We start from the raw sequence: 27,291 nt of genomic DNA, 5'->3' as shown, positions 1-27,291 counted from the left end.
AAAACCCAAAAAGTTTCACCTCAACATGAGGAAGAATTTCATTATGTTGAGGATGGCAGAGAACTGGAACAGACTGTGCAGGGAGGTTGTGGAATCTCCCTTTCTGGAGGCATTCCAAACCTGGACACTTTCTGTGTGTCTTCCTGTACACATTACCTGAGTGATCTGCTCTAGGTGACCCTGCCTTGGCAGCGGGGTTGGACTAGATGATCTCCAGAGGTTTCTTCCAACACTAACAATTCTGCGATTCTGTGAACTTGAAACTTTTATGCTGTGGTGAAGGTTTCCCTTCTCAGAGAAGAAAACAGTCTCTGCAGGAAGATGTATAGGAATCACAGCCAGTCCCAGCCAGGGATACCTCTAGGGTTGGTGAAAGTCAGGGAATTTATCTAAGTTGAAGGTAACTTCAGTGAAGAAAGAGTATCTGTCTGTCTGTCTGTCTGTCTGTCTGTCTATCTATCTATCTATCTATCTATCTATCTATCTATCTATCTATCTATCTTCTGAGTATGAATATTACCCTTTCTCATGTAACACTTCTCCCAAATAAGTTTTGAAGCAGATGCAAACCCCATGGACTGTCATTAGTCATTATCAGTGACACTTCATTAGCTGATCCCTTCCCTTCACACCAAAGCTACTTTGTGGTGGCAATTTTGTCCATTTTCCCTGGCAATATGTGTCTATAATTGAACTCGGCTCCAGTGACAGTGCAAGTGAAGAGGTTGGTTTTGTCTGCTCTCAAAGGCATCACATTGGAGAGGAACTAGGGAGGTGAGGATATTTCATCTGTTCTACAAAAGAATTTGCAAATAGTGCCCATGTTAGAAACCATAAGGAATGTATCTTTTTCCAATCATTAAAATGTGTCTTTGTGGAATCATGAGTCTTTGTTTTGTCAAAGGGGTAAAAATGGATATATTGTTTCTGACAGTACTGTATTCCTATGCTGAATGGGGCTAGATGTAGGTGAAAAAATCCATTATTAAAAACAATTTTCTCAAAAGCATTGAGTGTATTTCACCCCAAACAGAGAGTGTAGTTTCTGTCCTTACACAGAATAAATGTTGACTATTGTGTTAGGGTTTCCCCACCACCACACCTTTGACATAATAAGAACACTAGAAAAATACTACTGAATAGTCCCCGGTGGTCTGCCAATCCCAGCAGTGTCTCCAGTTTATTGTCTCAAGCAGCGGAAGAGGTAGTTACTATTTAAAGACCAAGCATTTAAGATCTGACTGCCTTTTGTAGTCCATTTCCTTTGTATTTCTCCAATATCCAAAGTAAATTTATTAGGGATGGTGGCTACTATATCACTGCTTAGTCATTTTAGTATCCATATGTAGACCAATAGCCCACCAATTGATTGACCTCCTTTTGAACATGCTGGCACTGTCTATCTCCACAACCAGGACCTCCTGTTATCAGGCTGTGGAACTGCTCTGCCTTTTGTGCACAACACTGCTTTCATTTATTGTGATTTTACATCACCTTTTAGTCTCATTGAGTATCCCTAGTTCTAGTATTACAGAATTTTGTAAATAGCAGTTCAAAACTGTGTTAGATATATAGGTAGGGCAAAATTTTGTTTAGCAACCAAGTAAGTGTAAAGATTGATTATTCTGTATTATTTTGTACTCTTTTGAAAGGAAAAAAAAAGAGCCTTTATTGTACAGTTTATAGGACTGGTACTGAACAGAGCATTTCATTGTGCCATCTGCAGTGCCAGTAAATATTTTTCCTGCCTGTTTAACTGGTTCAGAAGCCAGATTTTTATTCTAAGACAGATAAGATTTAAAAAAACCCCACTTATGTAGTAATTATAATTTATGAGATAAGTTTATGTCAACTGTAGTTTAGCTACTCTTTCTCATTTTTCTGTTGTGAATCAAGCTTTAAAGTAGAAATGTTAATTTCTGGTCAGAACATAACATTTATAATGCAGAGGAATTTAGAGGGAAAAGTGTTGCTGGCAACCTATATTATACGTGAATGAAGCAATCACATGGAGAATGGAAATGAAATTATGGGCTTCATAAGGAACAGGAAATTGAGGCTATGGGTTCACTGCAGCAGGGAAGCCTACATTTTAAGGTAGAGCTCATTCCCTATTTAGACCATGAGACATCACTGTTGCAATATACCAGGTGTCAACAAAGAAAACTATTAGTGACCAAGCACTGAACATATTTGACACTGTGATTTTTTTAACAAATCGTAATCTGGAAATTAGGAGAAGATGGCACTGAGAACTTTTTTGTCTTCAAAAACATCTTTAGTCATCTTGGTTATTGATTCTCCCTTACCTGTTTCAAGAAAAACAATAATACACCTAAAAATAGAAGATAAGCAGTAAAAAACTGATTTATTTCCTCTGTTGTAGTTCTATATATGCATGAACATTTGTATTTTAGCTTGATCACAGATATGGCAATATTTTGATCACAGATATTGCAATACTTATAATTTTAACTATATTACATCTTATGTATATGGTTTGATTCAAAAGCCCTTCTGCCTGACTTTTTGGGATCAAATACCTGTGGACTGAAACTTAACAGCTTTAAAAATATTTACTGACTTTCATGTTACAGTGGACATCACTGTTCTGTAGGAGTTTGTGACCGTCTATGGATGTGTGTTCTAAAAATTGTAATGCTCTCTTATTACAGCTTCTGCAAACAGGACAAACTGCCCATTACATTTCAGTCCTGTGTGATCACGAAGGAGTGCCAGGTGTCAGAGTGGTCAGAATGGACCCCCTGCTCCAAAACTTGCTTTGACATGACAACCCCTAAAGGGAATCGCACAAGATCACGGACCATTAAACAGCTCCCTGTTGGCAGTGAAAGTGAATGCCCACAATTAGAAGAAGCAGAGCAGTGTGTTTCTCAAGGAGATGGCGTAGCACCGTGCATTACGTAAGCTGGTTCATTTCAGTTCTCCCTATACTAAAATGAACAATTTCAATTAAGCCCACAGGGTCTGGTGATGGAGTATCAACCAAATCATTATTAAAGAAATAATAGGTATGACTTTACCTTTTTTTTATCCTTTATTTATTCAGTGTTCTTGAGAGCCTGAAGCCTGCTAATAGCTCCTATTAGAGTGTAACCAGTTTCTCCTCCAAATACAGGAAAAATAACAAGTTCTTTGTTTTTAATTTGTTTCAGTTTTTAAAAGACAATATTTGTGCATATACAGGCTCAGATAAGATGAAAATAAGTCAATTGTAATGATCTGTCAGTGTTATTTTCCCTGTATTTCTACCATAATCATTGTTTTCTGAAATACTTGTCTGTTTGCAGACAAAATATTGAACACAGAAAAGAGATGATAAACATCTGGTTAGCAAACAGACTGTTCTAGTGAGACTTGTAGCCAGCACAACAAAGACATTACTGGGCCCCAAATGGAAAGTGGGAGAGTTTAACAGTGACAGTAAATAGTTTAGGAGAAAAGACAGCAAGCACTTTACAATTCATAAGATTGCTGTAATCCTTGTCAACTAATCAAGATTAATATTAAAGTCCTAACTGTGCTTTTTCTTCATCAAACTGAGAATAGGGCTTGGAGAAATGTCATTTGATGTTAAGCATCTTGATTGTAGTACATATTTTTCATTTAAGAGTTGAAATGTCATCTTTCCCTATCTCCAGCTACATTAGGAAGCACTTTGGTTGATTTTGCCTTAAAGTACTTGTTTGGTAAAGAATTCTATGGCATTTCTTGCAGTTCATAATCCCTGTTGGGGTTTTAACTGTCAATCAGAGATCTGCTTTCCTGTGCATTCAGTGATTAGAAAACTGTCAGCTCCCAGCTCCTTGTTACTCATTCATCAGTAGCCAGCTGGGATGCTTCAGTACTGCAGAACAATCTTCCTCATAACTGTGAGAAAGGAACTTGCTGAACGGTTTTTCTGTAGTAATAATAATAAAAAAAATGCAATTATACTTTCACCTTGATATCTGGGACAAACTTTTATGTCTCCTATCAAACATGAAAAATAGGCTTTTGGGTTATTTTTGGGGGGTTGAGCTGTTGTGGGGTATCCTCCTCTTTTCTGGCTCTTACATTTTTCAGCATTCACATCTCTTTGATATTTTCTCTTTAGTTCATATACATTGCCTAGTTCTAAACAAATGCTGACAGTCAAAATCTTTCAAGTTACCTAATCGGAACATGACCATATATGTTTCTTTATATCAAGTTTTTCTTTCTTCAAATAAAATATTTATGTATGTAGTATGTTTCAGGAATTGAACAGAAAAGGTATTCCTAAAGAGTAATGATTAAAGAAATTAACAGAAAAAAGTTTCCACCCACATAAAATATGAGAATCAACACATCTCTATGTGCAAGAAATTGTGGTGCTCTGGCCTTTCAGGAAATTAATAAAGCTACTAAGGTGTTTCAACTTGTATAAATCAATGCTGTGTAAAATGGCTTCATGATTTCTAAAGACCCAATTAACCAAATTTGATGCAGGTATGGCTGGCGGACCACAGAGTGGACAGAATGCCGCGTTGATCCTCTCCTTAGCCAGCAGGACAAGAGGCGAGGAAATCAGACCGCGCTGTGTGGAGGTGGCATTCAAACCAGGGAAATGTACTGTGTGCAAGCTAATGAAAATCTCCTCTCCTACCTAAATGCCCTCAAGGATAAAGAAGGTAAATTTGATTCAATTGCATTTGAATTTAGTGTGAAATCAGAGGATGTTAGTATTTCGTAGCTCTTTGACAGCAATTGTCTTCTGTCATTAGTGCCTTCTCTACTTTGTCGGTTATTGCTATTTTTTAATTTAGATGAAAATGCTTAATTGATGTAGCAGGGATGTCATTCTCTGTGCTACAAATATAGGTTCCAAGGTACAAATTACGATTTTGTAATATCTACTGAAAAATGCCACCTTATGTAAACAATGTCTTTCAGTAAGAAAGGGCATGAGAAGGTGGGTCAGAAATCCTAGATTTGGTTCCTTCGTCTGCTGTAAATGCCTTGTGTGTCCTTCAGCTGGGTGATGAACTTGTGCTGTTTGATGTGCAGTTGGAATATGTCAGTTCTGGCATGTAAGCTCAATATAGAAAAATGTAAAAATATAATTATATTTCATTTTCAGGGAATTGATTCTTTTCCTGCTTTTCTTGATTTTTTCAAGTTCTTAAGTAGCTTTTAGAACTTCAAACCAATATAATTTCATAGGTTTATTTCCCTGACTGAAAGAGAGATGAGATTATTCCTTGTCACTGTTACAAGCTTGTACAGCTTCTTAAGAAAGGAGAGAATAACTTCAGAAACAAAATCTCTAACTCCTTTGGTAAATTACGTACTTAAGAACAACATTTGAGTAGTTTATGTTACGTCTACTTCTGCATACTAATGCAGCACTATAGATTTAGAAATCAGTGAATTAAGCTACATGCATTTAGCTTTTTAATTAAATTTTATCCTCTTCTATACTTGTTTCATACAAACACACATTATTAGTAGTAAGCAAATAAATAAATGCAGCTACATACTTCAGCAAAAGCAACATCATTGTACAAACCCTGTGTAATACAACATTTAGACAAGGGATGGCCAAACTTCAGGCTAGTGAGGTTTCTGCTGTGGTTGAAAGGTAATCTCAAACTTCCCCAAGTTTGTGGGAAATGTTAACGCCGACATCCATTTCAGCGTGGCTGCTTGGATCAGTAGGAGAGAGCTGCTCAGCATTGTGAGCTCCGCGGGCCCCACATCTGTATTTATAAAAGAAGAAGCTTTCAAGCCTCTTTATTTAATGCAAATCAGCTTCTGCCCAAGGGCTTTTTAGTAAATCGCTTCTGTGGAACAAAGTTTAGATGCCCCTGCAATAGTGTGAACGAGGAAAACCTCCCAGCTAAGGAGAAGTAACAATAACACCAGCGGCAGCTTACTGTTCAGAATGATGATTAGGATTTTAGTAGGCTGTGAAGTCTCTCCGGTTTAGGCGTGTGTGAAATCTACCCTTATCAGACTGTGACAGGAATACGCAGAGCCCATCAGGAGGTAATCTCTGCAGGCCCAGGAAAGCTGATTAAAATGTAACTAGTCTTTGGATGCATAAACATGAGAACAGTTTTTCAAGAGCTCAAACTGGGGGTGAAGTGGGTCTTAGTTTAAAAGGGAGCTCTGGGCTGTTTTCATATTAGGGGACAGATTTTCAGAAGAGTTGCTGCTCTGCTCATCTTCCCTCTCCACTCATAGAAACATACTAAAAAAGAAAACTAAAAGTAATTTGAGGATGGGAAAAAGGCAGGTAACACACCCATCAGATTTAGCTGTGGGGAAACGCCTTCATTTCAGTGTAGTTTGCGGTCAATTGTAGGCAATGCTGTCTCGGTAAGGCTGCTAAAGACCTCCGTTCTCATATACTCAACTCATGGTGGCGTTTCCCTGTTATTTCAGAAAGTCAGTCACAGAGCAAGTCGAAGGCTAGTGCTGCACCTCTGCTATCAATCACTTTTGAAATAACAGGTAGGTAAATTAAGGGCTCTGACCTGGCCTTTTGATTAAAAGCATGCAACGGAGGCAATATCCCTTTTGAGAGACCTTGTTGGCTATATGTATGTAATTGTTTATGTAGCTCTGAAATAGTTAAATGGATTTGTGCATCCTCAGGAAATTTCAGATCAGTTTGAAAGTGACAGGCCCAAACTCAGACTAATGGAGTTGATGAGCCTGCTGGGATGCTGAGACAGTTCCCTGCTTCACTCCTGAACTGTTTTAGCAAGGGACTGCTTTTCCATTCAGTTCTTAGCGCTGGGAATTGTTTAGTGCCTTTCATCATAACACCTGTTTCCAGTCCCCTCTGTAGATTTAAAACACTGAGTTAGGGCTCCAATAAGAATTTGAACTTTTAATACTTAGCTCAACCAGAATCCCTCATGACATTCAGGTCAGAAGGAAGAATGTAGTAATTAAGCAGGTGGCAATCAAGTTTTGTAGAGGCCACTGTCATCCTGCCATTTACTTGTCACTGATTTAAATTGTTTCATCTCTATTCACCTACTTAACTGGTTTAGTCATGAAGTTTCTCTCACTGTAAGATGAGGTGGATTTTTGTCATCCTTTTCTGAATACCTTTAACACCCTCATTGTAGATTAAGGATGGGAGGAAAGTTCCTTTATGGGCATAAATTTATTCTACATCTGCAAACACACAGTCGTTGCCCTATTAAACAGACAGAAACTGCTTACATGTATAGAATTGTGCTGTTTCTTAGAGCATCAGGATCTGAATTATATACTGAATTTTGATGAAGTCAGCATTATAGAAAATGAGAAGAACATGAATTCTTTAATTGTTGGTCATAATGTGTTTTGGGCTCGGGTTTTTCTTGATGTTATTGAGTGAATGCTTTACTTGGAAAGTCTCCTCCTGTTTGCTATGAAACCAGTGTGACAAATGACCAGAAAGAGAAATGTGAAGTTGTGTTTGTTTATACTGATGCAGTCACGTACAAATTAACTCTTTGCCAGCCTGGTCATTAGTGGGCACTAGTCTCTTGAGAGTTTCTAGAGAAGGTTGGGAAGTTTGAGATCTTGATGGATGTAGCTAATCCATAAGACCAGAACTGTTCTTTTTCATTTCTGCCCTTTTTAAGTGCTCTAATTCAAGGAGGTGTTTTACATGGGCATAAAATATATTCAGATAAAATTTCCTACTGTAGCAGATGAGTTGAAGACAGAATAATTGAATCTTACTTTGGTTTTTAGGTCACTACCCTCAAATCTGAAATTCATTGAAAACTGAATGTAGTTTTTAGTTAGACTGATGAAGAAATTATCAAAATGCACTCACTTTTCTCTCCATTCTTGGCTCAAAATTTGTTCAAATTTAACATAGATCTTTTAGTATTACACATTCAACATCACTTCCAAGGAAGAAAGAACAATCCTTACTGCTGCCACAAGAAAGTATGAAAGGACAGAGATAAGACAAGGTTTTAAACTGTTAATTTCTTCATCCAGCATCATCTTCTCTCAGAGTGTCTTTGCTAAACAGTAAGCGTCAAAAGCTGAGCTCATTTATACTTTTTTGATGCTGAAAGGAGTCCATTTAAATTGATGGGAGCAAGATGGTCATAAGATACCTAGGCAAGGTTGTTTTCTTATTTTACTGTCAGTTCAAGGAAAGAATTTTGAGTAATACTGCATGAAATGCATCCTGAGTGCTCAATGATGAAAACATTTTTTAATAACCTGAAAGATAACTTGTCCATCCTACTGCTGGATTCTTTCGTTTTAAAAGCAATATATAACAGATCTGTTAGTAGACATTTAGAAGTCACTTATGATCTAAAAGCAGCATTTCAAAAACATTTTGGCATATTTACAAATTTATTGATGCCTATGATATGAAAAACCTGCTATTTAAAGCTTCCTGATAAAGATCTTTGCTATTTTTCTGAGTAATATCCCAGGAACTAGTGTGACGGTAAGTTCTTTATCTGGATGCGGGCTGGAGATGAAGCACGGCATTTGTCAGAATACTTTCTCTGTTTCCTGAAGCAAGGCTGTGTCTCAGGGTGTAATTGACCCTTAATTTCAACTGTCTCACTTGGGCAAGTCCCTGATTAAATCGAGGTTTATAAAGTACAGATAGCAATTACTTACTGGTTTTCATTTTTATTAGAAAACGTTCAATACAAACTCAATTACAGGCAAATTATGTTTATTTATATACATTTTCTACACAAAATATGTATATTATGATGATTATCATGGATGTTAGGTATGAATGTCAAACTTACTGTAAAATTCAATGTTCTTTAATAACATTATGCAAATGTTGGAATATTTAGTTTTGTATTATTTTGTCATAAAAGATTGGTGAGCTGGAGACCATAATGTTGAAAGATTATGTGCCATCTTCATGCCTTCGTTATGTGGACTACCATAGTGTAAAACTGCCAAAGGAGGCAACATGAGAAACCAGAATAGGGGGTGAATTTTCCATTCCCTTTTCCTCTTAAAAAAGTGAGAAATGAATGGTTGTTATTGATCTAGACTGTCAGAAGGATATTGTATCATATTCTGAAAGAGAGCGCTCTTTCCATCAAAAGAGATTATTTGTAGTGGTGGCAAAAATTTAATGAACTAACCTTCCTGTGACAAAAATGCTGAGGGAGTGGAATGAGAGCATTTTGAGTTAAAGAACAGCATGTTTCTACAATCAGCTAAAGTGAATTAATGTGGCAGACTTCTCTTTGCCTTCTAGCAGATATTCTCTGCTTAGTGTACTATTTTTGAAAGTCCTGTATTTTATGAAAAAGAATTAAAGTCTTGTTTGCAATGAAATGGTACATTTTGAGTTAGAATTCTGTTCCTTACTCTGGTGTCTTATAGACTTATCCTATTATTTGTATGAGTGGGAAGTCAAAGAATAGAGTATGGAAGGAGAAGAGGGACTTTGGCCTATTTTATTGGTCCTTAAAGAAAGAAGAATTTGTCTTCACATAGGTCTTTATAGACTAATAATAATTTAATTAAAAATAAATAGTCTTGTGCATTTTTAATTATCTTGAATATATTACATATATAGTGTAAGTAAACTATATATATATATATATCTGAAACTAAGCCTTTCTTGAACTAAAGCTGCTACTGCACAAATCTCACTGCTGCATGTCCACTTGATCTTTAGAGTAAAAGAAAAAACAAATTTTGGTCATAATTTTAAATATTAATTAACCAGGCCTTTGAAGTTATAGTATCATACGCTTTACATATACAAGTGGAAAGGTATTTATGCAGCTTTTTGTTCAGTTGCTTAAGAAAAGAAGTAATAAAATAGCAGAACATTATTTTACACAGAGCACAAAGTGAGCCATCATTTGTAGTAGCATAATTTATCCCTTAAATGAAAGGTCTGGGTCCAAGAGGGTGCTGCAATATCTACAGTCTTCCAGACTCCCCGTAATTGGATTTGACTCTGTTCGTGCAGAGAGTAAACTGATCTTCTGTTTCATTTTTCAAGGTGGGCATTTTTCCATCACTTGATCAGACTAAAATGATGAGATAGAAACATTACTGATTGAAGGATGGTTCTGTCCACTTAAAGCTGAGCATCATGACCAGTGACGTGTGAGAAATGTTTTAACTTTGTTTTGACAGCTTCAAGGCCAGTGGACCATAAACTGTGTACAGGACCTCTCCCCAGCACCTCCCAGCTGTGCCATATTCCCTGTCCTACAGAGTGTGAAACCTCAGCATGGTCAGCCTGGGGACCATGCACCTATGAAAACTGTGATGACCCTCAGGCCAAGAAGGGTATGTAAAAATTCAGCAGAGCCTTTTAATGGAGATTTTTTTAATATTCCTAAGTCAGTAGGAACCTCTGGCTATGCAAGCCCACTAACTTTTGTACCAAGAAGTGCCTCTGAGCATCAAAGTAAGGTCATTGAATTAGGACTATATTTAACATCACTGTTACAGCAAAGCTGGCGAAAACGTAGCCTGTTTACTAGGCTCTCAAGATCAGTCTGGATTTTTACAGGTTGATTCCAGCTTAAAACCTTTCTCTCAGATTGAAAGATATATAGTTTTTCTGTGTGTCCAAATCACAATTCTGGCACTGTCTCGAAAGAAGGATGGAGGCAGCCTTTGAGGTGTGTAGTGTCCAAGTCACTCAAAGATTTGCAGTTCAGTAATAGCTTAAGGATTCACCATTACACCATAAATTATGATCTGGCAAGGAAATGGGACCGTTCATTGTTGATACATGACACTGTTTTACTAATAACATATGTGCTGGTTTCAATTTCAGCATGTTTTGCAGCTTATTCCCATGCAGAACAGATTGTAGTAACCTGACATCAAAATAGGAAAGCAAGAATACAGTGACAGGGACCTCATGTTAGAAATCCTCAGGTTTCTGGCTGTAAATTGGGAAACCTGATCAAGTCATTTCTGCAATATGATTATCTCACAAAAGCTCAGAGTACAGATGCAGTTCCTTGATTGAAAGCAGCCATAAGAAAGGGCAACTACATATGTCCATCCACTTGAAGGAACAGCTATGTTTAGTATGTTAGCTTAGTTGTGTCTTTCTGGCATACTGCTAGCTACACCTTTTTCTAGGCAGCAATAATGCAAGTTTTACAAGGTTGTTTTTGTAGAACTCATACCCAACCTTGATAAATTCAAGAAGGAAAAAGCAGTTCAGTGTCTAAGCCTATTGGATTAAGTCTCCTCTGAGTACAGCTGTCAAGTAGTCTGTTATTTCTGTTGCTGTTCCATTGATGCCTTAGATCATGTATCCCTGTGAAAAGAGACACACTGAAGACAAGTTAATGGAGAAGGATATAGGGTTTTATTAGAAGACGCTTCCACGTTCAAGCCCAGGGGGGTCTGACCCCTAGGTCCGGAAGTTTTAGGGTTTTATACTCCCTTTTAACATCCAATCAGAACTCTCATTTTCTCTTTAATGCCCACCCAAACGTTCTGTCAATCTACCCCCTTCGTCATGAGGGGGGGGCATTTGGGCCTTCTCCTGTTGTTTGTCTTCTGTGATCTTGCAGGTGTTCATTCAAAACAGCTCAGCCTTGACAAGGCCTGAAAGCATCTCCCAGCTCGTGGGAAAGACACTTAATATCCACATTTAACATCCAAGTAACTCAGCAGAGACTATATGATTCTAAAACCTTCTAAAATTACATTAAATTCTTAGGCATCACCATCAACTGAAAGATTTGTTACATTTTGGGGGTTAAAGCTTACATTTGTGAGACTGATTTGTACATCTGCCTAAAGGAAGTGTATTAGGATGTATTTTATGCAAGCCTGTATTGCTGCACACATCTTTTCTCAGCTGCCAATGTTTTCCTCTTATCTGGAAATTCTTACATTTTATTTTATCATTGCATCAATGGTTCTTCTGAGAGAATGATGTAAAAGTTTTACAGGCACTCCTACTTTTAGCAGCATGTCTCTCTACAAATTTTCGGATCACTTGCCTTCTTTGTTGCTTTAGACACTACAGGTCTTTATTTTTGAAATTATATCTGCTTTTTCTTTCATTTACACATAATTTGGCTGATCTCTTAAAATTAGAAAAACCCCAAAATAAACCAAAATAAACCACAAACAACAATTGAAGATACGTGGAAATGTATTTTTAAAGTAATGTTTAGTATAATTTAAGACACATGTCTTCAAAGAATCAGTTCTTGCACATATATGTTTGAAAATTCTCCTGTTTAGTTTGTGTCCTGGTGGAAATGAAGAGTTGCATGTAGTATTTTATAAAAAATATCAGTATATTACCAGCCTGCCTGAATACTGCTATATAAAAAAAAGACTGTGAAAAGATACAAACCATTGCCAAAGTTAAAATATTCCAATCAGATATATCAGAAACTATAGAAAGCTATTACATGAGAAACTATTTCTTGAGTTAATTCAATTTGGTTAGGCTCTTCTGACTATATGTACTCTGTCTCTTTCGATATGCAATCCTGAAAGTGAGAGAGGGTTTTGCTCTTGATCAATGACATAGACCTGGCAGATGACACACTATATAAAGGCCCATCCGATTCTCGATTCCAAAATGAATTTGAGTAGTCTTAATAAAATTTATAAATGCTTGCAAGGAAATATTGTAATGTTTATTACTGATAATCTTTTCATAGAACTTCGTGGTTTCATTTCCATGCCTTCCATTTTCTCACAATGTAGTCATTTTGTTCTATTTTATGGGGGGGGAGGGGGAATCGGAGGGTGGAGTTGGAGGGGGGAAGGAGTGTTTATAAGCTGATTTCAGTTGATACTCCATCCCTGTTGGAAGATACCTGAGAAGAAAACAAGCAATATACTTGAGAAATGGCAACCAAGCAGTCTAGTCAAGATTTAATAGATGACATCGATCTGGCATGAGTGATGCCCGGGAAATGAATTCTGTCTCTCTCCTGGAGTATGTATGACTATCATAAGCAGGGGTTTAAGGCAAAGCCTACTGACTAAGCTCAAAACTTTTGAATCTCTTGCTAAGTTTTACCTCTAGTCCTTCTTTAATGAGTTTTTCTGTTACCAAAAATGCAGTGTTTTGCTGAGTGTCTGTGGTATGTTTTACACAGGAGAGGAAAAGAACTATTAACTCAGGTGTAGATAGATAAAAAGTGCTTCACTTTGCATTTTAGAGTTGAGTTGAGTTATTTTCATGGACATTTCAGGCTTTAAACTAAGGAAACGTCGCATCACCAATGAGCCTACTGGAGGAACAGGAAACTGCCCTCACCTGCTGGAAGCCATCCCTTGCGAAGAACCCTCGTGCTATGACTGGAGAATCACGGGACTGGAGGAATGCATTCCTGACAATGAAAAGCCATGTGGCCCTGGTACACAGGTTCCTGTTGTCACCTGTGTCAACAGTGACGGTAATATGCTTTTTTCTACAGTCCACATCAAGTACAGTGAAGACGCTGAAAAATAGTCCAAAAGGGTAGCAGTTTTTGTTCTCAGTGTTCTTGATCCTTAGAACCAAGTTGTCTGAAATAGAGATAAATGTCTTTTAGTACTGGTTACGAAGGGTTGGACCTCTAGTTGCTCTAGGATCAAGCTCCTTCACCTGCATGCTGTAGGTTTTCAAAGCCTTGTGAAAGGACTTTGAGAAAAATAGAAAATAGCTGTTGCTCATCAGTAGATTAGACTCATGCCTGCAGTGGCGTGACTGAATTCCCTGATGTAATCCCACTAACAAAGCTGATCTTCTCAGTCCAGAAACAAATAAAGTGTGAGTAAAGTAAGATGCATTGCAGTAAGTAAAGCTGGAAGAAAAACAATCATGTGTTTATTATAAAGCATGGTTTGATGTGTGTTATGGAGTTGGGTTGACAGTCTGAGCTGTCTTGCTTCTACAAAAGGTCAAAAAATACCACTATTATTCAATTATCTTCTGTGAGTGAAAACAGATTTGGAATGGCATAGTCATAAAAGCCAATTTTGAAAGCTGCTTACAGAATATTTTAATCTACTGAAGATTCATGAATTACTGTTGCAAGAATATTCCTTATTCATTAGTGATATTATAGTCTAGAGCAGCATGTAAATTAAAATAATTGTACTGACTACAGTGTAGTACGATAAGAGGCTTTTAACTCCCTACAGAGGATTAAGGAAGAGGACACCTCTGATGTATGACACATCTGCCCAAAATATTTTGAAATTAAATTGGTCAGAAATAATAAAAACTGATTATAGAGATATTTAAATCTTTAGCTTTAATGTTGAAGAATTTGGGTCATAATTGAGTTTTGGGGCTTAAATATAAGAGCTTAGATTTAGAGTATAAGCTTTATTTTTCTGCATTCACCTAAGAGAACTGGTAACCATTTTTACAGCTCAGGAAGAGATTAACCTAAATTACCATATTGAATCTACTGTATTTTATGTCCTTATCGCTAAAAATTTATCTTTGCAATTTAATGATTTCTTGGCAAAAACACCGAAACTATTTGCGGTTTCGTTTGTATTAATTTTAATTTTCAGGTGAAAAATGGTCTTTTCCTCATAAATGAAAGTGTTTCCTAAATAATTGTGAATTTCTCTTTTTTTTTTTCTAATTGAAAAAATTCTGTAAAATCAAAAGAAAGTGTTTTGCCTTTTTTTTTTCTTTACAAGATTTTGATTAATTTGGCTTACCTTTTTTTTCTCACATGTGTAACCTAATTTCTTACTAAATTATAATATAGTAATTTATATTGAATATAACTTATTGTATATTTGGAGCATACAACTGAGCCACTAAACTTTGTGATATCTTTTATGTATATGGCATTTTCTATTGAAAACTCACAGGATTTGCTCTTTGCACTGCATGGGCTTAGGTTTTGGCAGAATTTGACTTTGAAGACTTGTGATTAACTTTTTTACTCCCAATATTAATCTTTGTCTCTCTGTCTTTCTGAATTGTATGGTATTATATATTGGTGTAAATATATGACATTATACATTGCCTATATCAGAAATCTTCCCCAGAAGGAGTGAGAAGTCAGGCTTTCTGCCACATGCCTGTCAGAGTTTAACGTTAAAGACTTGTAAGCATAGTTTCAAAGAAAGGAGAAAAAAAAATTGCAATTATGGCTTGTTTTGAAAAGATCCAATCACCCACAAAGATACGTGCTCAATATCTTTTGACAGAGTGAAAAAGCAATGGAGAGTAATGTAGTGGATTGCTCCAGCACTTCTTTGAATCCCATCTCTCAGTAAACTCTGTTTAGTGCACTTTGCCAGTAATATCACATGTTGTTAGCTTAGATCTCTTCTAAGAAGGATTAGCATGATGCAGTAGAAGCAAGCAAAGTACAAATAAGGACCTCAGCAGTTTCTCCCTTCAAGCTGTCTCTGCTCAAGCATCTCCTTACTTTGTCTTCCACAGCACCAACCCAGGAAATATCATGTAGACAACCCCTAAATACTTCTGTAACACACTGTGACCTATTACTAGGTAGTTCCCATTCAGTACTTTGGACTCCTGCCCTGACAATCAACCAAATATCCATGGTATCCTTCACCAAACACTTGTAGCCATCTAAATTCTGCTCTAAAAAATAAAAGAGAGCAACACCTTGCATTCAGGCAGGTTTTGCGTCAAGGCCTTACATCTGCAGGGTAGTTTGCACTAAAATAAAATTTGAAGAATGCTACTCTTTCATTTCCTAAACATCATAGTTTAAATTACTCATTGCAAGAAATTTGTGATATTTAGTGTTCTTTGAGTACTTCTTGGAGAAGGATGAATTGACTATCTATTAAAGACTGTGCCTCAATTAAGAGGATACATAATTTATAAAATAATCATGCGTTGCTATAATTTTGACGTAAATAACACACAGGGAATTTCATTCAGTTTTACATGTAAAAATTACTCTGAAGAGAAACTGTGCATGGAAACCATTAATTATCACCTAATTTTATGTTACTCAAACTGAACTAATCTTTGCTTAACAATATTCTCTTTGGTCTCTTCAAGAGCTTTTTTGTTACTATTATTAATGAGCCTATCTTAAAATGCCTGGATAGGATATGTTGGATTGAAGGGACCTAAGTGTGTTAAAACAAAAGTGTATCTTCCCCTTGGCTTCTGCTTTATAAAATAAAATAGCCTAGTGGTGTGCTTCAGACTAAGCATTGTACTCTAAGTGTACTGCATTGACATAAGATAAACCCAACACTGATTGGTATCTTCTCTTCCTGTGCACTTTTCCATTGTTCTATATCTTCAAATCATAATTAGTTGAGATAATGTGTCTTGACCTGGATGTTTTACTTCACAATTAGAATCAAGCAGGAGTGTTTGTGAGATCATTTCATATAATTGGAATGAGCTTCTCTCTTCAATTTTGTGTATAGATAAGAGTCATTACAGCCTTTGAGAGAATAGCAAACAATAGATTATCCTCCTGTCTCATTGCTGGAGGCCTGTGATTGTCATTCTCTTTCCACAGCGGATGGTAGTAATCGGAATTTTCATTCAGGCTGAAAAAAATGTGACCATCAGTAGCCCAGGTTGTCATTGCACAGGCTATAATGAACTTTGATGTATTTTATTATATAAAAGGAACTTCAATTTTTACTGTGGAAAGAACCTTTCTAAGAATAAATATTCTTAGTAAATCTTCCAGAAAATTTTACAAAGGATCTCCTTTGGGTGAAAAGAAAACATTTCAGTTGTAGCAACTCCCAGACTGGACAGAAACTGATCAGAATTTCCCCATTGTATACATAGTTTTAATAATTAGAGATCTGTTGCTAGTGTTCCATTCTACAGGTTAACTTCTGATAATGATAGAATGACTTTTAAAAAATAAATTATTTTTCATACGCAAGGCATACTTGAATGCATGCACACACACGTATGTACATATCTAGTATTAAGTCTTTTAATACAGGTCAGAAGAGTGATTTTAGAACAGAATAAATTGCTCTGTTTCTCTATGACAATCTATGAAGAATACAGTTTCAAAAATATTTCTGTGCTATTTAAAGTCTGTAGTGGGAAATCTGGCTACTTCTGCACTCCATTAACAGACACATTAGTGTCAATCATATGTAAATAGGGCAAACTAATTTCAGGCATAAAAATCTGCAAAATTAACTACTGCTGAAAATACCTACAAAATGTTTATTTAATTCATTTTTTTTTTATCTTTGGGCTGAAGTCTGTAGCATAGGTATTAGTGGCTGTAGTGTCAATAGTGTGCTCCTGATCCTCAGACAGTTGGCTGAAATGACTTGCTCATCTTGTAAGAAGGTGTAAATAATAAATTGGTTTACAGCCTTTATATTATACTGGGCTTTGTACCACTGTATGTGTTACTCTTTTTAAAGGAGATCTCACTTTTGAAGGGCAAATTTCTTCCTCATCTTGTTCAAGCTCACTAATTGTTGGGTTGCAGCTAGCTTGACAGGAGATGGACAGGAGTGGATGCGTTCCCATCTTCTGCCTCCCAGCTGGGAGAGAGACTCACTGTAGAAGAGGGAGCCATGGCAACAACAATGCTCTGGTGCATATGGAAATTTCGACAAGTCTTTGAAGTAACAAAATTGTTCCTGAAATTCCTTAGGCAGAGGTGAATGCTACCATGTACCTGAGTGCCAGCTCTTTTCTGGTAGCTGCGTGTAGGTGGGTGACACGGATCTGGTCTTCCTTAGACAGAAGCACAAATTCAAACCACCAGTGACATCAGTGTATTCTCATGTAAATGGGTGCATTTTACCTGTTTTGAAATACTGGGGGATAAAACAATGGTGTTGGACCTAACTAAAAGATAAAGAAGGTAGACTGTGTGTAATGATTTAACCCATGGCTTCCTCAGTAACCATTGTATCTAAGGAAGTTACAAGTATTCCACATGTCTTCCACTTAGCAGGAGAAGAGGGGTGTAGTCTGGCTCGCTTCTTCCTTTGTCCGGGGAGCTGGTGGGAGGTGGTTGCAGCCTGATCCCTCCGGTTGTTGGTAGTTCTCCTGTCCTGAGTGAGATTGTTTCATTCTTGTTCCCCTTCCTTGAAGTTTTTAATTGTGTTTGTTTTGATTCATTCGGTTTCTTTAAGTTGGGTTGGTGTCTTCCCTATTTTCTGGCTAATCAGTCCCCTCTTTTCCCTCCCCTTCCCCTGGGGGTGGAATCCTATGTACTGTGTATACAGTGTAGTTTGTGAATGTTAAAAAATATAATTTATTCTTTTTATTCAGTTCAGTTTCTCTAGAGTGCGTTTCTTTTCAGTGTTTTTTTTTCCCTTTCCTTTGCTGGAAAAGTTCTGGGAGGGGAAAGGGGGGCCAGTCCAGGGTTGGCAACAGCTAGGCCAAACCTGCGACACTATGTTTTGTTCAGATACGTTTCAAACAATTTAGTTTATCTATTTTGTCTGGAGCTGAAGCACTGTACTGACCAAAACAGAACAGAGTGTATTTCCAGGGTACGTTTCCTTTATTCTGTGTTTATTCTCAGCTAGAGAGACTGGCTGAAGACACCATACTTCAGCCATATGGACATCCTATATATTTTGTTTGTTTTATTGTTTTTCTCTAAACTTAGAATTATTTTTGAAATATTTCTTCTCTTTTGTTGGATTTCATTTTGAAGTAAATCTTACAAAATTTCTTCATGTAGTTTACATTTTCTTCTATAGTTTTCTTATCAATATCTCTATTTTCTGTCTTAATTTTTTGCTTGTGACTTTATATCACCTTACAATAGACAGCTAATGAAATATATACAATAAATTTCAGGAAAACTGAAGATTGGCTGGTGCAGCAATTTCTATTTAAAGTATTTTGGCTGTTTTAGTATTTGGTTCTTTCAGTATATTTATGGCTTGAATCAAATATATGCTAAATGTGTAGCTGCTAGTCTTAATTTATTTTTGTAATGGGAAACTGTAAGCGAATCAATGGAGCTGGGCATAGGTTTTTTATAGGTATGCCCACACATAAGTAATCTACTTTTTCTGCCATTTCTATTGTGCATCCATTTGCATGGAATGAAGAAACCATCAGACTGGTTGGATTTTTGATGAGTATTTTGAAAAGAAAATACTACTTTGTGTCACTTTATGACTTAGTTCTTTAAAAAGAACAAAGAGCCAAATTTTAATTCAAATTACATTTAATTATTTGGTTAATCCTGTAAGAAAACCCAGATCAAAGTCTGGTAAATGCTCACCAGTCAAGTAGTAGAAAAATACAGTAGTTAATGACAGTTTTTTTCAGTTCATACTGCCTTATGCTTACAGGAACTTGGTTATATGGGCATATAACAGAATTGTTTTAAACTGTTCTTTGCTGCTGACAGCTTTTGGAATGACCATCTGAGGCATCTAAATAAAATGTAACATTCATACTTTGTTCTTTCCTGTAAACACACAGACTATGAAACTTATAACCAAGTCCTTCCTTCCTTTCCTTTAATTTTTCTGCTTACATGGCAAGATATTGAGGGTAAAATACAGTCAGTTTGAAGGACCTTAAAATTGACACTCTCACATTCCAGAGGACTAGATTTTTAAGACTTTTAACAAGATTCACTTTATTTAATACAAAGGAATATAAGGGAAAAGTAGTACACAGTACTGCTTACACTATCTCAGTCGAATCTCAGAAAGTTTGATAATTGAGAATTCTTTTGTCAATAAAAGGTCACATTTAATTGGTAACACCAATTCCTTTTCACTTATGACAGTGCAGTAGAGATTTGTTTCTAATTTATCATACATTTTTGGGACAGAGTTGCACTTGGTATAGACAATGCCTACAGAGACGTTAATGTCCATAAATAATATAATTAAGTTAAAAACAGGTGGGCCAACGTAATAATCAAAATCTTTTTCTCATGTCATAGATCAAAATTTGACTGGTCAGATGAAGCTGCGCTGATGTAAGATGTATCAGACTTTTAGGAATAGAAGTTGCTGTAGTGGGAACTGCAAGTATTTTGGAAATATACTACAGAGAGTGCAATTATGTGTTTCATATGATGCATACTCTTAGTAACTTGCTTTAGTTTTTGATGGCACAACCAGTATGATACTGCAAAAACTGCTTGTGGCGGGTAAATTAGAAGGGGGAAATTTTGATACATACATTTTGATTTAAGTAGCGCTCTGTAACACAGGAACCCAGTTCCGAGTAGACTCCAAGCTCCATCAGAGAATACAGAGAGGGATAATTGTAGATACACTTCAAAACAATTGTTTTGGTTTTTTTTTTTTTGAAGGTCAATTTAATGCTTTACATTATTTCCATTTGTTACGTCAAATTATGCTGTTATGAAAAAAGAAAGAGTAAGGGGTTTTTGCAGTTATAGATGGATAGTAAAACTGGATTTACAGATCTAGTACCAAATTTCTTTGATTTTGGATTTGTATGTCAACGTGTTAACTCTCTAGAGCAGACAAAGAAAACACTTAAAAAATTTACAAAATCTATTCAGAAGAGATATTGTTACATCTAATACTGTTATATATAAAAATAATGCTACATAGTTAAGGTACAACTCATCAATCTTTGTGATAAAGTGTTCTAAGATAGTATGCTCTCATTAAATTTGATGGGAGTCAGTTTTCCATCCAAGAGAAAAAGGTTGCACAGGCCTATTTATATTTTCCAATGACCTGCATGGTAATGGTACATTTTCTAAATAAATATTATCAAATTTCAAAGCTGTGAAACTAATTTGTTGATAAATAGCGTCAATTAAAACATAGTCATGAACTAGTCATTTTGAGCCAGAATAAATGGGAATTTTACTCTCTACTTCCAGCCTTAAGCAGCTCATTATCTGACATTTCTTATAGATCATAATTTGTGTTGAGTGCTGATTAATTAAAAACCACTCTTACCAGTCAAAAATATTTGATTTCACAAGATAACTGTTCCAATGGCAACTTAGTATTAAGATAATCTGTGTCATTTTTAAATTCTTGCTACTCCTGTACACTGCACAAGCACTATCTCCATTGAATACCTAAACCTCAAACTAAAACATGATCAGCCACAGTGATAACTCAAAATCAAGGCAAACAATTGAGAATATGAGTCTCTCCAATGTTGCCAGTAATCTGTTCCAGATTTTGGAGTGCAGGTAGTCTGTGACTCTGTAGCTGAAACACTCGTTGAGGGAAAGGAATAGGTTTGTACCTGGGATTCAGTGAAAAGGGGGATGGAAGACAAAAGGAAGAAACTGGTTCTGACCAAGCAATGAGATTATGAGCTGAGGAATGGTAGTATTTTACCCTGGTTTCCAGGACAGTTTACTGAGATCACGTAAGGAATTTAAAGTTATAAAATATCTCTGCGTGACAGGGATTAGGAATGAATTTGGGGAGGGATTTAATTGGTCAGCCCAATGAAGAATTTGTCAAGCAGCTGAAGAGAATTTGGCAGGGCCGTCTGAAAAGGACGGTGAGGTGACAGACTGGAATTAGTGTCTGGAGAAAATAAGGCTGGATAAGAAGACAGAGAATGGGGAAGAAAAGAGGAAATTCATAACTTATAGAACTGGAATGCAATGCATTTTAGTTTACTTCTGCATCTGTCTCATGCGGTCACCAGGCACGGTGGCAGCACCCAGCATCCGTGCAACACCCACAGCACAGCAGAAGTACTTTTTCATTTGGCTTCTGTTGTAAACTAGAAAATTGGAAAGAAATATTATGTCAAAATTAAGTAGTTTATGTTGCAAAGGCAAGCCTTCGGGCATTAGGAAATTACAATTGTTTGTCTGGTCCTTATGCTGATGTATCAGATGGAAGTATTTAATTATTTAATTGTGCCAACAAGACATTTTCCCTACAGAACCTGCTACTTATTTGTGACACAGACGTATCTCCTTTGGTGATTACGTGAGCATTTTTGAGGAATAAATATAATGTCTTTGATGCAACTAGCCTTATTTTTCTCATTCTTCAAGGTTTAATTTTTCTGCACTTTTGTTCAGCATCAGCAAAGTATAAATAATACTGATCTATCACATTTTGTATGTTCTGAAAATAACACTCTATTAGTAGGTCTCTGATAGTTATGACAGAAAGATCATAGGAAAAATAGCAATTCTGTTTTAATAACACTTTTAATTAGTACATGGTAAATAAAACATAGGCTTGTGCCTTGAACAAAGAGAATAAAACTAAAAATACCAAATAACTCCTCATTAAGGAGTTTCCAATCTGTGAACTGAAGGAGGAAGGGACCCAGTGGAAAAATAATAAGCATGTGATTATACAATTTAAAAACCTTTGTTATATGAAGGCAGCTTTAATTCTGGCATTTACTCTGCTTTGCTTTCTTGACATAGTTTTGGGAGTAATTTATGGATTAACTATGTAAATCTTTCCCTAGGAATTATCAGATGTTTGGCTTTAATTTTACTGATATTAGACATCCTTTATTGGTATTGATATTATTCAATAAATACCAAATTGCTGCATTAGTGCTTTCCAGAGAAGAGATATTAAGCAGAAACTATATGAAATCTCTTTTTCTGTGTGTCTCAGAATGGATTTTTTTTTAAGATATGAAAAAAATAATACACTAGCTAGAAACATCTTATATATTATAGGAGGCTTCTATAAAACCAGTGATGTCCTTCCAGCAGGGAAAGGGAACCCTGTTTCTAGGATACAACTGATTTGAGTAGGTGTAAATCTACACTGAAATCTTTCAGATTCTGTTACTTTAGGACATTAGCTTGTATAACGTGTTAATAAAGTAGGAAAGTTGTAATGCCCCTATATATTGCAGATGTGCTCCTGTTATTTCTTGTTTAGTTGTGACAATATTGTTATATTTCTTCAGTTTAGCACAGTGTTATAAGATGTAGTGGTGTTTACCTCTGGCTGCTTTCCTGACATTTCTTTCTCTGAATCCATATGCTGAGAGGCTTGGAGAAAGAGAAAGTCAAAAAGATGGGTTAGTTTTAGTGTTTTGGAGAGGAATCAGTTATGAAAATGTTTCCAAAAGAGAAGTTTAATTCACAGTCTGAGCTCCCTGAGGGCATGTTGTGCCTTATACTTGTAATGATGAGAAGATACTCTTTGCAAGATGCGTAAAAAGATGTTCTCCAAAGACTGCATTTTATGTGCCAGTAGTAGGACACAAACAGAAGCAGCCATGAAATTAATTTTAAAACCATTTTGCAGAAATGTGTAAACATGACACTGGCAGTGATCTCTCTGACACCTCTTGGGTCCTGTGTTTTAACTGTGGTTGAACTGAGCAGTCAGATTATGTGGGGAGTGACAACTCTTTACTAGCTGCAGCTGGATGAATAATGCAAAGAAAATGTTTGCAATCATCTTTTCCTATATAAAATAATTTTTCTTACTCTCTTAAACCCCCTTTTGAGTTACATGTATATTAGTGTGGCAAAAGGTATGACAAATATATATGAATGCACAGTTGTAAACTTGCTGTAAATTCACTGAATATTTGTGAAATGCTAGATAACTGACAAACTGAAAAAATTCACCAAATATTCTGTCAGGTGCATACCATTAGTGATTCTCTTTAGCTGTGGATTAAGCTTTTGCATTACAGAGAAGAATAACATTAAAATGGTGGTGGCCAAATTCTAGGAAAATACTCAGTGTTGAGACTGCAGTCCTGGAGTATTTATGAATCAATTTATCATGCAACTTTTTGAACCTTTTAGCTTAAATGTATAAATTTCCTAACCAAAACTCATATTTATGCAGAAAATGAGAAGCCTGAAGTTTTTGAAAGTTTTGATGTTTTTTGAAAAACCAGGCCATTTAAGGTAGCTGCTGAAAATATGCAGATGATTACCTCAGTGTACGGAATTTTTGAAAAGCTTGTGGTGAGCACTTTCATTCTATTGACATTAGTGGAACTGTCACACTTTTCATGCTACTGTTTTTCTAGTTTTGCCTATTATTTCAAACTTGTTTGAAGTTGTTGACATTCCCTTGCCCTTCCCAAACTGCTTCTCTACTTAATTTTGAGCTTATTGGAGGGAAGAGGGAAATGCCTAAAATAGCAGTTACAATAAAATGCCTATGAAACATTTGAATGGCTGCAACACTCTATTTGTCGATATCAGATGAATTAAAGAATTTTGTGGGAATAGTCAACAGTGAAAAAATAGTGCCATAATTTCCAGTGAAAAATATCTTATTTTCTAAATAGGGAAAAAGGCATATTTCAATAAAATACATATATATTGCATTTTCAAATTCGTGTAATTAAAATCCTACTGTTAACAATGTTGAAATAACACTACTAATATTTCTAAAGTCTGTGAAAGGATTTTTCCTCACTTTTAAACTCAATAGAGTTTCTGTAGCATTTTACAAACAAATAGAGGAAGTATTTTTGAATTGGTTTTTGAAGTCATATTTTTATATAATTTTTTGACTATATGAATTGCAGCTTGATTGGAAAAAGCTTATGAGAAGCCCCAGTTGAACTTGAAGTCAGTTATATCTTTTTAAGGTGACTTGGTGCTTTAGACAAGTGTTTTTTAAAATGCAGCGTGAATTTTCAAGTGATCTCATCCTCCAGATTCACACTGTCTGTTTCTTTATAGCTCTCTAAGCATTTCTCCCTCCTTTCCCCATCCTGATAAAATGGCCTATTGGTCTGACATATTGATCCCACTTGATCCCATGACTAATATTGATTTTATTCTCAATGGAACCATAGTCTGTCATCAAACTTATTTTTTCTTTCATATCAAGATGACATTTGATTGGCTTATTTGACACTAGAAGGCAACTGTGCTTGGTTATGATCAATACAGTTGTATTCTCTGTTCCTTATCATTCTCAGTAAGACTACATTAGCAAATGAACCATGAAAATGCTTCAACTACCTGTCAAGCAGTAGAAAAATTTTCCTCCTATTGTCAGACAGTGTATGGCTACTCCACTGGACTCTTTATTAGAAATAGTGGACTTATATCCCTGTGGTACAAGTCTATTACGGCATCAAGTTAAAAGTCTAGGATGTTTTCAGCTTAAGGTATATCATGTTTCAGTTTTTGTTTTCTTTGTCTTATATGCATGGAAACGCTTTGAAAAGTTAATCCAAACTAACTGCAAAAAAAAAAAAAAAAGAACTGTATTAAATGTATCTGTAAATCCTCTTATTCAGAGTTAAGGTGGCCTTAATTTTATTTGTCAAGAATTTTCTCTTTCATTGTGAATTAGAATAGCCATACAAAATGTTAATGCAGTTTAACTAATCTCCTTCAAAGTCCAATTTTAATTAATTTGGATTAATTCTTCATTGTTCCTATTTAGATCAGGCATTTTCAGTGATGCTTGCTTTATCACTAATAGTTCAGATACAGCCTCTTTCATGCTGGTGAATATACAGTGGTATCAGAAGTAGCCAAGAATCAATGAAAGTATCATCTGTTATAAGAGTTTTCTATTAGTCTCTATTTCATACTACAAAATATGCACTCAGTAGCTTATAGGGTTGTGTCAGAAATAAAAAGGCTGTGTTATTTTTTAAGCCAAAGTGCTGTAAGACCCTCTCAGTGTGCCTCTGTGTGTACACTGAAGGAACTTGCCTCATGTATATATATACGTGTTTGTTTATTTATTTATTAATTGAGTACCTCACAGATAGCTAAGCAACTGCTGTATGCTTGGGGAAACTGGTACTGTGGCTGTCATCACCACTACCACTTAGAAAATTATGTAAATAAATACATACAGGGAGAACTGGAAAACCTTTTTCTAAAATTATTGAGTGAAAATATGTAATTTTGGTTTTCAACCTGAGTAAGTCTCGCAAAGAATAGTGAGAATTTAGAGAGGGGATAAAGAAATAAGAAGTACATTTTCAAAGTGGATACCACAAAATTTTAAAATGAGAAAAATAGAACACCTCTTTTTCACTTTTCTCATTCTGATTGAGTAAAGAATTCAAGCACAATAAGAAGTTTACCCTTTAATGCATTTGATTTCCCCAGCCAGGTTTCTGTATATATTTATATTAATATAGTTATGGAATATTATTTTTCCATATTGTTGTTTAATCTGGCTAGCTGACATTGCATTTTACATCAAAAATGTTGTTTGGGTAAAGAAATACTATTTCTTGGTCTGTTTTTCTTTGCTTCTGTCAACTTTAGACTGTTTCTACATGACTGTAATCATGATAGATGTTTCCAATATTAATGGAAGTACATATATTCTGTTATCACCAGCCATGGAAATGGGATTACTGGAAGCATTAATATTGTATCTGAAGATGTTAGTTCTTTATTTTAAACCATTATTTATAAGTTACATCCAAAAAAATATGCAAAGATGTTTCCCATCTGCAGCAATTATAGCAGGAAATATTCATCTTTAAAATATGTTCTTAATTTTTGTGTCAGAGTTGTCTCTTTATTGTTGTCATTATTTCAAGGTATGGAGTGTAATTTTGGTTTTGGTCATTCCTGTAACTGTTTTGTATATGGTGCAAAGCGTTATCTGATGCATCAAGGAAAACTGACCTGGATTTTTTAGCCACAAGTCACTTTTCTTGAAATTTCCTTGATTGAAACTTGGGAAAAAACTTGTAGTCATAAGTGTCTTACCTCTGTAACAGAATGGCTCTCACACTTTTTAGCTTTCATATAAACCACTTGCAAGGGGTTACCTGCTTGTGCATTCTTTCTATGCAGCTGGTAATATGCTGTGTTGTGGGAAGGGTTAGCGAACACATGCTACTCTGTAAGCCGCTAACAGAGCTGAAGCAGTAGCATTTACTGGTTTGGTTGCAGAGAAGGAGCAGAAATGTTCGAGTGGGGTTGTTGAAATTAGATTTCTCTTTGAATGTGAGTGTTCCTGAAGCCACTGTCATCCCACTCAGCAAAATTTCTTTTCCCATAAGATGAATACATAAAGAAAGAAGAAAATTGCACATAGTCATCAACTAGACTTGTAAAATGTGTTTCATCTCATTAAGGAATAGAAAACCTTAAAGAGGTCATGGTGGGTCATTGTCTTCATTGAAATACTTAGACTTCTTAGAAAAAAAATATTTCAAGAGTATTAACAATCAACTAATTAAGATGTACTTAATTAAATGCAAATGCTACTTAGCAAAAGCAATTGAGAGAAAGGCTTGTGATTAGGGAATTAACAACTGATTTAACACTTGGAGCTACCAGCTAGGCACCTAAGCATTAGAAATGAATGAGGAAACTTCACTTGATAAGAATAATTTGAAGGGAAAACACACCATCTTTTCATGTTGTGTTTGTTGAAAAACTTAGAAGTCAGTGAAGTAGAATATATTGAAATCATAAACTG

The 27,291-nt window shown here is 35.8% G+C and overlaps 1 protein-coding gene across 1 annotated transcript in view; it reads left to right on the top strand.

Annotated features, from left to right (window-relative positions):
- The window catches only part of THSD7A (thrombospondin type 1 domain containing 7A), a 268,432-nt gene that overhangs the window by 159,249 nt on the left and 81,892 nt on the right, over nucleotides 1-27,291 (top strand). The window contains exons 6-10 of the mRNA XM_071560812.1: nucleotides 2,676-2,924; nucleotides 4,492-4,673; nucleotides 6,430-6,498; nucleotides 10,141-10,296; nucleotides 13,197-13,400. Coding sequence (XP_071416913.1) covers nucleotides 2,676-2,924; nucleotides 4,492-4,673; nucleotides 6,430-6,498; nucleotides 10,141-10,296; nucleotides 13,197-13,400 — 860 coding nt within the window. The remainder of the gene's footprint in view (nucleotides 1-2,675; nucleotides 2,925-4,491; nucleotides 4,674-6,429; nucleotides 6,499-10,140; nucleotides 10,297-13,196; nucleotides 13,401-27,291) is intronic.

The sequence above is a fragment of the Pithys albifrons genome, chromosome 7, assembly GCF_047495875.1.
Source record: "Pithys albifrons albifrons isolate INPA30051 chromosome 7, PitAlb_v1, whole genome shotgun sequence".
Classification (NCBI taxonomy): domain Eukaryota; kingdom Metazoa; phylum Chordata; class Aves; order Passeriformes; family Thamnophilidae; genus Pithys; species Pithys albifrons.
The sequence above is the reverse complement of the archived record's forward strand: the minus strand, read 5'-3'. Positions and strand labels throughout refer to the sequence as shown.